Raw genomic sequence first — 14,145 nt, 5'->3', positions numbered from 1 at the left:
GTCATCTCCCTTTTAGATTTGGATCTTTCCAGAGCTCTGAACGCTTGAACACCCACCATGGATGACTTTGAACGCCGCAGAGAACTCAGGAGGCAAAAGCGTGAGGAAATGCGCCTTGAAGCAGAGAGGTGAGGTATTATGTATGGAAAATGGTGCCGGTGGCTTGCCTTTGATTAGCAGTGGCTTTGAGGATTTCTGTCTTAAATTCCACAGTGTGCTATATCTAACCAAAGTGTCCGTGCTAACAACATGTGCCGTAAAATATCTTTAGTCAATATTGTGGGAAAGGCTGGAAGTCAGGGGTGTCTAGTGTCTAATTCCCTTAGGCTGTTGTAAATGCCCTGGCTTCTAGTTGTTTTGTTGTACGGATAAATGTAAACAGTGAAGGTGGACTATGGCTGCGTGAAATTATTGATAGGAAAACTCATGCTCAGATGCCATGTGAGTGAGTGCTGTGCAGAGGGGATTGTGTTTGTCTTTTCAGACATAGAGCTAAAATTATAAGATAATAATTGATAGCTGAGATACACTTGGTATATGTAGTATAGTATATCTGTGAATTGTCTGCCATTATTGTGCAATTGCTGTTCTATTTGTACTGCCTGTCACTTTTCATTTACAGCCACTTTATGTGGGCAACAAGGGCAGCATTTGCTATCGGTTATTACAGATTTACTGTGGTGCAAATGAGAACAGAACTTGACGTGGGTATGGTGATGTCAATTTATGAAAGAAGCAGCATGAAAATACTGGGAATGTCATTTCATTAACTAACTTAATTTTACACCTGTACAGTTCCATTTGCTTTAATGGAATTTCCCATGATTTACACTGGAGTAAGCAGGGAGAATGTCAGGCTCCATTTATTTTTGTAATGTCTTCTCTGATATAAAGATTTGATTTAGTTTATTGACACTGGAGTGATTTAAAAAAAAAAAAAGGAATTTAAGTTTAAGCACATTTTGTTCTCATTTTTGTATTTAATTTTGAATATGGACTTCATTTTCGTTTCTGGTTTTTCCCATGCGCTGACAAAACCATGGTGTTTTGGGTTCTGAATGCCGTAGAAGAAAATACATTTTCAGAGCAGTTTTAAATGGAAGTCAGCAGAATGCAATAGCAAATATATTTTGTATGCCTGCTTTGAGCTTATTAATAAGGCCCTGCTACATAAGCAGGGCTCTCTGATGGATGTTGATGATACCTGTGGGGGAAATCCCAGGTAGATGAGATGCAATAGCCGCCTTTCTTTCTGAAGGAAGTGTTGCCATGCAGAACTGGGTATGTGAGCTCTCGTCAGGCTATAAGCCGAACCCATGAGGTCTGGAAAGCAGCAGTGTTGCCTGCAGATAAATAAACTCATGTGAAGCGTGGTGGCCAAAGGGAAATGAGGCAGCAGCCTCCCTTTGCAAAACGCAGCCGTCACCTGGTTGGTGACCTCCCCAAAAGGCAGTGGAGCAAATGTGCGTGGCACTAAACTGCATTCTCGTTCCGGAAGGTTTCCCCCCAAGGCCTGGGACAATATGTTTTTGTTGGGCAGCATGGGAGGAATTGCAGAGCCTGTGCTACTGCCACGGTATAGCACGTGGTATTTATATACTTCTAGTGTACTTCTGCTTTAAGAAAATCTTTTTAAGGAAAGGCTGAGACTATAGGGTTTGTTGCTAATAGAGGCCCCGGGCGGCCTGTGGAGGATGCTGGGGGGTGTAGTTTGGGAGGTGTTTTCTACTACGGAAAAATGTCACTTGAACTTCCCTGTGAAGGCATCCAAGCTCTTACATGAGTGTGCAGAGGCTGTGGGGTGGTCTGGGCATCAGTCATGTGGCGTGGCCGGTTTGCAGAGGCAGTGACAGCTGCAGGGGGTTGAGGATAAGAGGCTCTGCTCTCGCCGCCATGGAAGCTGAAATCCAGGACTTCAGGTGTATCCATAAGTCACTGCGTGGCCTGCAATTTTACGCACGGGCCCCACTCCGGTCCCTGATCACGCATGGGAAAACTGGAGCTCTGGGGTGGCAAAAGCTTCAGCCAGCAGCTCACCGGTGTCCCTTGAAGGAACCCTCCCTGGGGAGCCCTGCAGGCCGATGGCGATACCTGCCCCTGTGTGATGGGGAAGCCAAGCGGTTGGGCCAGAGAGTGACGGCCGCTGACACGGGAAACGGCCTCCTCCCCACCCACCCACGCCTGCTTTTGGGAAGTGTTTTTGCCATGTCTGGGGTGGCTTTGCTGGGATTTTGTGTGGTAACCTTTGTGGAGGAGGCGAGCTCGGTGGCAGCCCAGCCAGAGAAGGGCTTGGGCCCGTGTCCCTGTTTTCTGCCGAATCGCTGCAGAAGCGCTCCGTGCCCTTTCCCACACATTTGAAGGCTTTTAGCAATAAATTGCTGTATGCTGAATCTTGCTGTACTCCCTCTGCTGCTGCCAACTTCAAGCATTCAAGTATCATGAGTCAGACTCCTTAAAAGTCACAAGACTGCTTTAAAAATCTTGAGATCTTAAAAATAATTTAGTCTGGCCTTTTTATTTTTGGTTTGCCTTAACAATAACAGAGCCTGATTCTCAAGTTCAGATGTGACTCTGGGTGCTGGGACCTCCTGAAAGCTGCCTCAAGAGGGGCAACACCAGGGAGGAGCTGAGCATCTGCCCCTGTTGCATTGTGCCGCTCACGTTGAGCTGAGGGCAGCAGCATTTGGGCAGTTATTAACAAACAAATGTCACACTGGATTGTTTTTGGTGAATTCAGATTTTCAGGGATTTGAGGATCGTCTTCATCTTTAAAAATATGACTACAAAGTGTTTGTGTACGTGCCACAGCAATCTGCTTGCCAGTCCTCCCTCTGTCTGAACACTTTCAGGAGTTTTATCAAGTGAATCATGCGGTCCTAAAAAGTGGCACGGAGACTGAAAATGCTACATCAGCTCTGAGCACTGGTACCCGCTGCTTGGGCACGGGACATTTCCCTGCACCCTCCCATCAGTTGGCTGTAGCCTTGCTATGGGGAAACCACTGCTGGTTGTAAGCATTTCTGCTGGGAGATGGACAGATGGATGATTATGTGTAGGCTGTAACATGTTTGCTAGGTCTCCCAGACACTGTTTAGGCTTCTTTGAGTTGAAGAGTAAACCCAGAAGTACAAGCAGCCATATCAAACAGCAGTATTTGTAACTCAGCCAGCCGCAGTGACGCATTTTGCCGTTTGCTCTGATAAAGGTACACGGAAAGCCTGTCTTTCCAGCCTGACACCTGTGCCCAAGAGAGATCGAGGGGTGAAGATGCCTTGTAGCAGCATGGACTCATGTACCCCATGCCTGAGAGGGAGTGACTTGACCTTATTGTGTCTTCCCCAGGGGCCGGAGGCCATGTGAGGACTGCTCAGAATGCATGTGACATCAGCTTCCCATGTGTGTGTCATGCTGGAGCCACTGATGTCCAGCCACTTAATGTCTAATCTTTGAAGATGCTTAGTGCAAGTTCGATCCTTGAGGGCTGATATTAGGCTTTGTGTTTTGGGTATTTTTCCATTAGAAAGCTGTTGGAAATGATGCTTTGTTGTGCTGTGTAGCCCTGGCATTCTGGGTTGATATGCTTAGGATTCATCCTGAGGAGAGGCTGGCTTTGTCTTTTAAAGACCAACGGTGCGGTTCATCCCTGGCATGTGCTATGGCTAGTAGTTCATGCTGTGGCAATTCAGATATAGATTGCCACCAACTCGGAAAGCTAGTGTTTTTTTGGCATTTTAAGCTCTTATTTCAAGGTATCCCACACGTCCTGGATTCCCCACACAGGCTCGCTGCACCCACCCAGAAATTTTGTCCAGCCAGAATGTTTTGACTATTTGTATTTGTCTGGGATCTCTGGAGGCCTATCAGCATGTTTGGAGTAGCAGTGCAGACCTGTCTAGGGGGCATGTGGCCAGCAGCAGGCATATGGGGCTTTGTCCAGCTTTCTCCCAGGCTGTTAGATTTACTGCACGAGCTCAGGCTGGCAGGGACCCAGCAGCTCTTGTACCTCACAGGGGAGCAAGGCTTTCCAGGCATAGGCTGGGAAACCCAGGACAAAGTATGGCAGTGTTAAGTGTGCCCATCTGCTAGCATTTTGCGTGTGGTTTGTACTGATCAGGTGCGAGGTCAGGGAAAATAGGACCCTACCAGCCATTTGGGTGATGGGATGTGCTACATCTCTAACTGCTGTGCTGCAAAGCCAAGGCTTTATCCTGCTCCTCAGAGGCAGAGGGAGTCCTGTGCCTGGGACGGTGGTTGTATAAAGCCCTGAGGTCCCGGTCCAGAGCTGGCTGAAGTCAGTAGGAAGCTTTCCACCGATTTCAGTGGGCTTTGGATTAAGCCCTACCTGAGTTATTCCAGCCAGATGATTTATGAGACAGTCTCAGTGGCAGCCTTGAAGGAGCTGGATGAATGCTTTGCCTTCCCAGCCACAGGGTACATACCGTGCTGGAGTATCAGGGCCGTCGCAGAAATGGGTTGCACTTAACTGACGGGAAAAATCCTGTATGTAATTGAAACACAGGGGATTGACTTCTTTCAACAAGGGAAAAAACAAATGCCACCTGCTGCTTTGTGCCTCTTCCTAGGCAGTAAAAGATGTTCTCTTGAACAAAACCATCGGGTTTTGTGATTTTGATATTGTAACTGATACTGGAAGAATTTAGCCTGGGGCTGGGTAGAGCGTGTGTGTGTGTATCTGGAGGGGTGGTGCTTTGTGAGTATCTTGCTGATGCACTTTGGTCTGTCACAGCTGCATGCAGCTGCAGTGAAAAATTGAGGTGAAATACTTCTTGAAGTGACAATAGACCTACTTCCTTGACTTTAGCATAATTGAGAGCAAAAATCGGCCCCTTGAACTCTCTAAAGAATAGCTCTCAGGTTAATCTATTTAACACTTAAGCCACAATTTTATGACTGGCTGACTTGCCATTGCCCCAGCAATGTATTTTCACCTCTCTGTGGTGTCGGGGCTCTTTTAAAAATTATACTAGGAATCTGATCCAATTTGCTTCATTGCCCTACCATCACTACTGCAGACTTCAGGAAAGTCTTAGGGTCATTGTCAGACTGGTCTCCATTTAGCTGAAGCTTAACTTTGAATCTGAACCACAGCTTTGTGCTGCATAATGCTCTTCCCTAAGGGACAGCAGGTCATTTCACGGGGAATGAGAAGTATTGGTCATCCTGTTGTAAAAATACAGCACAGAGAAGTGACTGTCTAGCATCAAATCACAAGTCACTGAAAAGACTCTCTAAAACCACCATACTACTTTGTAGGCTGTGTAGGATCTCCTGATAAGGGCCACAGCTGTCCTGACTAAAGGGCTGATCTTCTTGCAGACCAATCAGATACTACTAAACATACCCTAAAAGGGTATGTGGGTAGGATGTACAGAAAAACACTGCTATTAAGCTTTATGGTTCCTCATAGCATTAATTACTAAAGGTAGTAGGTAAAGATTCTTTTTTTTTTTTTTTTTTAAAAAGCATCTGACAGTTCAATCACAAACTCCAGCCTCTCATTTAAACAGTTTTATAAGGCAGTGTGGTTCATGTTCGTGGACATAGGTTGGGGAATGCTTATAGAAATAACCCAGCTTGCAGGTTGGGGATGGCAGTAGCCTGCGGCAGGCAGAAAGTCTTCTGGGGTGGTAACTTGCTCAATGCAACTTCAGTTAAAAGAAGACACATGGTAAATCCCAAAACTTATCTTGGTACAACTGAAAAAGAAGTTAAGTGAATTTCAGTCCAGACCTGTGAAAGTAAGTACAGAACCAGTAAGGCATTTAACATGCCTTTTACTGTTCTAGTGCTTCTGTTGAGGTTGGTGTAGCTCAGGTAAACATACAAAGGGCTGATTCACCAAGTTAAGAAGGTAAAACCAGCAGGATCAGACAGGGTACACCTTTGCAGGACTTAGTGAGAAGCGCGTTGCTTATCTTCTGGATGGGTAAGACAGGACACATTTGTTGCCACAGCGTCTTAATGCTTCTGGAGAGCAAGGAAAGGTCATCCTTGTCAGCCACAGAAAGTGGACAATTTCCATTCTGCTGTCCAGGACAGTGAGGGTAAGTGAACGTTCATGTTAGGCCAACATTGAATGACCACAAATAGCTTTTGAAACTGCTTCTTATTCCTGCAATGGAGTTATCTCTGGTATACAGTGTACATTAGTGAAAAATTTTAAACAGTGTTGAGAGTTTAGGAATGAACATAGATGATTCCTTTTTAATTATCTCCTACTTCTTGAAACACTAGGACTTGCCCATGTCTTGTTCCCAAATGTCTGGTTACATTTTTATTAAGAGTTTTCAGAGACCATGCTTCGATTCAGGCTTGTGTAATAGAATGAAGAATATGATCTTAATACAAATTTTCAAGGAGTGCCTGTTTAAACATAAGAGAAGCTGGCTGTATATGCCTAACATGTTGTTTCCCAATGTTCACGATTTATTTCAGAACAGTACTTCCAAAAATGTCCAGCCTCTGTCCTCTTGAGGGCTGTACCCTTGTCTGGTCCAAGCCTCTTTTGCTACTAAAACAAGAGCTACAGTGGTTTTATCTCTCCATGAACTTCATATATCCTGAAGTTCCAAATACTTTGAGGGTTTCTGCTTGTCTTTCCATAAAATACCTTCTGGTAGAGCTGAGACATGACAACTTCTGCCCAGAAGTTAAATATAAAGACAATGAATAAATATGATTAGAAATGCGTGAGGGTTGAGAACAAATTGAGGCAAAGTGCTCCAGCTGTTAACCTGTCTTCACAGCTACCTTGAATTCCAGGACTGACAGGACATATTTGGATTGTCGAGGTGAGTTTGGCCCTTCACATTGCATTGATCGCTGTTCCTGCAGTTCTTGTAGCTCGCTGTTAACCCAGACAGAAAAGCATGACCCAGTGGCTCATTAAAGCACATCCTACTGCTGTCACTCTCAAGTGAGGGTGGATACTAGACAAATCTTTGCTATTGTAGCATTTCAGATGCCCTGGAGGAAATAACCAAACATATGCAAAGCCGAGTAGAACCTACCACTTAATTTTACAGCCATTGTGTGTTTTGCAGATTATATTTTCTTTAAAGTCCTTCTGGAGAAATGTTTTATAAAAGAAGTTTTGTTCTTCCAAATAGCTACCCATACAGAATATAAACTTTACTGAGCTAATCCCACTGCAATTCCTAAGCAGACAACAAAATCAGCTCCTTAGTATTTCAGATATTAATCCCACATGTATGTTACGATCATTCTGTAATCTCTGTACTACATCTACTATACCAGCCAAGCTTTTAGGAGGACAGCCCAAATCCAGCACCCAGGCAGCTGGCAAAATGCCCTGTCTTTCACCTCTTTCAACAGAGTGGCAGGTTTGCTTTGGAAGCACCAAGGAGTTTGGGAAATTCTTGGGTGAAAAACGCCCCCTCCAAGCCTATAACCAGGTAACCCACCCAGTGCCAAAGGGAAGTCTGCCATTCTGTTTCCTACTGTATTTTTATTAGCTTTAACTAGACCAAAGTTCTTGATGAACTGGATCTTATTTAAATGCCTAATAAATACGGGCATTGAGGCACAGCTTTTGGTGCTTGTTATTGATGATTTTAGCATGCATATTTAAAAGGACACCATATGAGGAGTAATACAACATGGTATTTTATCATGATTTTCAGAATTAGACGGAAGCATAGGCAGAGCACAAAGAAAATCATGAGGCTGAAGGAATGTAACCGGTATAGTACAAATAAGTGTCGATGGCTGTCCTGTCATGTTTATGTTGAAAAATAACATCTCTTTAATATCTTATGTGCAAACTGGCAGTATGCAGTTAATTAAGCTAGAGTAGCCTGCAGTGCTCTTGCAGCTCTGTGCATCTGTCATTGTACCTTCAAACGGTGTAAATCATATCTGCCATCAGAATTTTCTCATGCAAAAGACTTCAGAAACTTGAAATGCAAAAAGCTGCTTTAACTGAACATTGGCCTAAGGTTTGTGAAGGCACGGAGCCTTCAGACTTCCTGTACCAGCCACAGCGGAGCAGTGTGGTACGTGTGACTATAGGTATGTACATCCCTTGGAGGCAGACATCACACCTCGGTTTCCTCAGCAGCATTTTCTGTCCCTTGGCAAGGAGTACATCAGCCCTTCACGTAGGTTACCTTCAGTAAACTCAGTATGGCAGAGACCAAAGACACTGTCCTAAAACAACCCAGAATAAAGGAGGTTCAGTTCTTGGTCCCTGGGTCTACTTTTGTCAGATTCTTTCTTAGGCAGGGCAATCCCTCATCTTAATTGATCTGGACAGCCAGTGTCAGTTGTCAGAAAAACCTGCATGAACCATTGCTAAGTCTTATTAAATTCCTAACCCAGTATCTCTTCATAAATACAAACAGTTGATCTGTATTTCTTTCTAGACAGTAAGTATATGATTGAGCTCTCAGCTGCTTAGTCACTTCCCATGTGCCTGATAGCCACAACTAGCACAAGAGGCAGGGTTAATCTAGTTCATTGTATAAAGCCTCTCAGGCCATAGGATTGTGCGTACCTCATCACACAAATGTATCTGCTTACAAATGAGTTGGCTGAAAATTCTACATCAACCCTTCCTCTCTTGATTAAAAAAAGGCATTATTATTAATAGTAATGGTCTGCAACAAATTTCATTTAGTTTAAAGAAAAGCAGAAGGAATACTGCGTTGTTCCCATACAAAAGAATCTGATGGTTCAATATCCCTGTATCTTAAAAAATGTTCAAAAAATATTTTCAGGCAAATACATTGTGCATTGATATTTTCACCTGCAAAAATATATTCTGTAGCCTGCATATGCTTGTTGCAAGTGGCTGATGGCATACATCCTGGTAGTCCAGCCTGCCCACTGAGATGGGCCATATGGGGTCTTGATGCTTTTTCGGGCAGAGGCTCATCAAGTGCTGCTCAGACAGCTGGTTACTTCTTGCAGCCCCTGCCACGCAGGTTGATTGCTAGTGCAGCCCTCCTTGCTCTTGCCGAAGTGGGAAGGTGGGAGCAAAGTGAGCAGGGCTGCCCTGCGCTGCCTCCCTGCCACAGCACCCGCACCCTGGCTCCAGAGGCTGAGCAGCTACTTATGGGTAGTGCATCTGGGGCTGGACTTGGGCTGGGGGTCCTGAGCCCAGCTGCCGAGGTGTGAACTGCCCTGTGCATGTGGTCACACAACATTGTGTCTGGAGGAGGTGTTGAGTAGAGGCTGGTGTGGAAGGAGAGCATTGGTGGTGTTTAATTTGCTCTTTTGCTCTAAACAAAAGAGAGTAACTAAAAGCAGCCTCTAAAACTGCAAATTTCCAGACTTGGATGGCCATGATCTCTTAGCTGGTACATTGCAATGCCTTCTTTTTAGTGAATAAGAACATTGTTGAACTTGTTGCTTAATTGTGTCACTATTCTTCAGGGCATTCTGCGCTCAGAATGGTAAAAGTTATTAGGCATGATAGAAACTGCTGTTATTACCCTAATGTGAGACTCTTTAAGGAGTGACATGAAAATGAGTTTAGCCAGTGGATTTCTAGGAGCATCTGCTTCTCAGTGTGATTTTGCATTTTATTAACATCTTCGTGATCTAATATCTGAAATTAAACCAGATAATCAGAAGATTAGATTTCCCTTTAAAAAGCCGAGGCCAATTTGTTTGCAGGGATAATAGATTAAATGAAGTCAAATGCTAACAAGTTTTAAACACGAATAAGCATAGTATGTAAACACTATCAAATTGCTGGCAGCCTGGGCAAAGTTACCCTTTCACAGCTCAGTTCAAAGCACTATAGAAGAAAAACGTGATTTGCAAATGAAACTCCAAACTGATTTCAACTTGCAGAAGCATCTCATTTGGTCAATTAGCTCCTGCATTTTTGGCTTTGCACCTTTAAACAAAGCTTTAATTACTGAAGATAAATGTTTATAAGCAGCTTTATTTCTCTCATCATAACCTCCTTATTAGCTCGTGCTAAACAAAGAAAATCCTCCTTGCCAGCAGATTGTCCTTGTGTGATCAAGGTCTTTCATAGAATGAAGGGGAGGCATCAGGTGGTTGTGCTTCTTGGGCAACTTAATTCATCAGCGCACAGCTCAAGAAATATTCCTGCCCAGAAATAAGGTCAGTGGGCAACTGCTCCTTAGAAAAGAATTCTGGTGACAGCCCAGTCCCCAGGGATGCTGGCATGCAGTGTGACCAGAGGGTCAGGTTAACAGAAGTGATACAGCTACAGATTAGAAGGAGCAATAGTTGTGTCAGCCTTGCAGCTGAGCCCGTCTCTTCCTGGGGAGCAGCGAGGGTGATGGGAAGTGGAAAAGTAAGCAGGATGCTTTTCATTTATTGGAAAGTATAAACCAGTGGGTAGCGTATTTGACAGTTAAAGGTTAGCCTCATCTTGGTTGACATTAAGAAAATGTAAATAGAAGTTGTTTTTCTCCCCTTTATGTCAAAACCTGTTGGTTGGACTAAATAAACTTGCTTATTAATAGTCTTTGCTGGATAGTCTGTTGAAAAAAGGCCAGCAAGTTTGTCATGCTGACATAGAAAATCAAGGGAAGGCTGTAACTCAACAGCTAGTTGTGACTATCTCTTTGTTTTTTTTAAAAAAGTATTTATTTGATCCCCCCCCCCCCCCCCCAACATTTCCTGAAAACATGCCTCGGTTTCCTTTAAGGTAGCTCGTGACCCGTTTTCAATGTGGACATTATTTAAGCCAACAACAAGGGCTGCTCTAGCAAGAGGTTATCTTCTAGGCAGACTGTATTCTTCTTGTGCTGAGGCCATAAGAGAGGTGCTGAAAACTGGTACTCAAAAGCAGGGCTTCTTCAAAGGTTTTGTCCATACTAGTACTTCCCTCTTCCACCAGCACGAGACAGCATCTTGTCTACTGGTGTTTAAACTGACTCACTTGAGCAAACGCTCCCTTCTTTGTGATCCTTCTTTGTATGATTTAAACCTGATGTATGTCATGGTAAATTTTAAGTCAATTAAGTGCACACAGTGGAAAGTAACAAAATTACCATGACTCGATTTACTGCTTGTCAGCTGAGGCTCTTGCAAGGGAGGTATCTTATTATTAAACAGTGTGGGAGGGTAAGCCTGGAGGTAATGTTTGGACTGGGAGGTTTGCATAGATTTAATGCAGTTGGTTTCAAACCAGGTTTGAGGTAAACTTCTGCAACTTCTGTGTGCAGACAAGGTATTTGTGACTGTGGTGAGGTGCATTGGTGCTGGACTCCCAGATGAGGAATCTCTGTTGATCTTCATTTTCCATGCAAATCCTGCCTCTTCTTACAGCTGCTTGTTTCTGCTCTTAACGTGGCTCTGTTGGAGAGTTGGGTGGCACAGGTGATGGTAGACAGGGAAGCTCAGACACTGACCTACCTCCAATCCCTTCATGTTACATGTTGTATGAGGTCAGGTACAGATCAGGGGAAGACTGGTATTAGATGACTGAATCAGATGTTACACACATCCACAAACTGCTTCTGACCACATGTCAAGAAATGGAGAGCTCAGGCACTCGCTGCAAGCCACTGTGGAGTCAGCAAATGGCTACAGCTATTCCTGGTCCTGGCAGCTGGATCCCTGCAATAGCTTGGACTATTACGTTTAGCTGTTTCAAAGGAGTATCCTGCAAAGATGAATAGAGAGAGAGACTAGAAAGAAAAATCTGAGCAACATTACTTTTCAAGTGAGAAAAGCACTGCAGGGGTGACTGAGAACATATACACTTATTCACAAGACATACAGCTTCTTGCCACAAGAGGGGTTCCTATGTGTAAATGTCTTTTTGGGTTAGGGGTGTGTGTGTGTTTGCTGAGCAAATTTCTGACTTCGGCAAGCAGACAGTGCTTACAGGAGCAAGCTGGTTGCATTTATAGACTTGCCAGCCCTCTAGTGATAAGGAGAAAATCAAATACTCTGTGTAGCAATCCTGGGTATTTCTGAAAGGCATTGCCATAATACAGTGGTGAGAAAGACACAGGGGTGAAGCTGGCCCCAGAGCAGAATGCTTCCTTAATATAAAGAAGAAAACTTTCTCCATCTGTATTTTTGGACAGAGAAAAGGAAGGAGGTGGTATAAATGGCTTTTAGTGAAATGGACCTTTTGGTGAAAAAAAAGAAACCTCATGAATTTTTTTGTGGCCTTCATGTGAATTCAAAAATTTTTCAGCAAAAACTAGCTATCAGATTTTCACAAAAATGCTTACAGTTAGAAAGTCAATGACCACAAAAGACTGTCTCCACTCCTCCCACTTAGTGCTTATCATCTTATGAGAGGACCAGAGCACAGTGGAGACTGGAGAGGAAAGCCCTTCTGATTATCCATATACAGATGAATTTTGTCCTTATGCCCCCTCATGAGATGATTATACTGTTGCATTCGTATGGCACATCATGCCATCCCTTGCAATGAATTTCTCAACATCCAGTCTGGTTTTCTACCTTTTCCCCATGCAGAAAACTTTTATGACTGGATTGAAAGGAAAAAAAAATCATGTATATTTCCACAGGAACAGCATGACTGTAGTTTCTTTAGAATATCTTTCTTTTACTAGCCTGCAACTGCTAAACTGAACAGTCCTCACAGCTTTTTCAAGTTCATCTTCAGCCCATACAAAATGACAAGCTTTTTCTGGGCGTTGTTGCTCAGAACATTCCTGAGATTCTCCAGCAGCTATTACTTCAGTGTCTTAATAAGGCAGCTCCATAGCTGGGAAAGACAAGGAGATGGCTTTTCTAAACACTGTCTACACATGGATTCCTTTTATGGTGCAGCTTGCACAGTGGGGTATTCCTCTGAAGGTCAGCGACATGGATAACAAAGTGCTTCCTACTGCAGCTTACTTTTTGAGGGCAGGCATCATGTGTCTGGTGCCACATGTTCAGCCTGCTCTGAGGAGGAGAAAGAAATAGTTGGGTAGGGAAATATAGAAAGAGGGGAAAAAAGCAGAGTGTGAAGTGCTGTGTATTTTGTATTGATGCTATTGCTGTGCTCACTGGGGCTGCAGGATGTAGTTGTGAGTACCACATACAGAATATGTGTGCGTGTGCTGGGCTGATATTTTGTAAAAAAAGCCCCTCATAAACTCCTCAGTAGGGCTTCAGGGTTCAGGCCATTCCACAGCAATACCAAGGGCAAATTTTCATGTTATGCCCATGAATTTGGCTTTTCATTCTCCCAACAAAACGGGATAGAGTACTAATGACCTTTTCAAACCAGTGAGTTATGATGGCTGGAGGGGTTGTCTGTACTGGAACGCCACAAGATGAATTTGTTTAAGCAAAAGGTTTAATTCCTTCCCCCCGCTCCCCCCCCTCCCCCCTTCTCTCTTGTACAAGCTAGTGAGTCTTTTCTCTCATTAGCATGTAATCATCTTCTTATACTGGAGGGTTGCATAAGTTCCTTCAAGGCTATTGTCTTATTTCTCACCAAAATTTTTCATGGAAGGGATGAGTCATTTCAATATTCTAAAGAGAAGGAATATATTGGTGATTAATTTAATATGAGAAAAGCCCCTACTAAGTAATGAAGATCTCATCGTGTTTTGTCAGTCCTGAATATATGTACAGGATATACATAAATTGAATGAAGAAAATATATCTTCAAGGCAAACCAGAAATGTTTAGGCATATTCAATGAGTCTGTAATCTAATTGTTCATTTACTGATTATTGTCAGATGGGCTAATACAGTACCTAATAAACCATGAAGACAATGAAAGACTTTAACTGTGTCACCAGCTCTGACACTGTTTGAGAAGAGAAGCGCTTGAAGGTGTTGTTTTGGTGACTCACTCTTAAAAGTCTAACTTTCTTCATCTGTTTCCCTGTTGCTTTGCTGCCTCCATCCTGATTTCACCTATTGTGCTCACATCATACTTACAATGAGATCCTGATGTACTGACTTTGATATCATTATAGGTCTTGCATGCTTGTGGTTATGCTGGCTTTGGAGGGAATGTGACTTCTCAGTCTGTTGGCTGTATGATTTTGCTGGATATGACATCTTGCTTTGAGGAGATAAAGGCATAAATACGCAGAAGTGGAGCAAAGATCACAGAACATGCAGTTTGGTTGATGAAAGCTTTTGAACTCTTGTCAATGCTTGCTGATAACAGAAGAATTCTGAAATAGAAACAAT

General features: G+C 43.4%; 1 protein-coding gene across 4 annotated transcripts in view; it reads left to right on the top strand.

Moving 5' to 3' along the window:
• The window catches only part of CALD1 (caldesmon 1), a 198,109-nt gene that overhangs the window by 101,569 nt on the left and 82,395 nt on the right, over positions 1-14,145 (top strand). For all 4 annotated transcript variants that reach the window (XM_050915442.1, XM_050915438.1, XM_050915440.1 and 1 more), the window contains one exon: positions 17-128. In XM_050915442.1, the coding sequence (XP_050771399.1) occupies positions 58-128 (71 nt within the window). In that variant the 5' untranslated portion in view covers positions 17-57. The remainder of the gene's footprint in view (positions 1-16; positions 129-14,145) is intronic.

The sequence above is a fragment of the Gymnogyps californianus genome, chromosome 1, assembly GCF_018139145.2.
Source record: "Gymnogyps californianus isolate 813 chromosome 1, ASM1813914v2, whole genome shotgun sequence".
Lineage (NCBI taxonomy): Eukaryota > Metazoa > Chordata > Aves > Accipitriformes > Cathartidae > Gymnogyps > Gymnogyps californianus.
The sequence above is the reverse complement of the archived record's forward strand: the minus strand, read 5'-3'. Positions and strand labels throughout refer to the sequence as shown.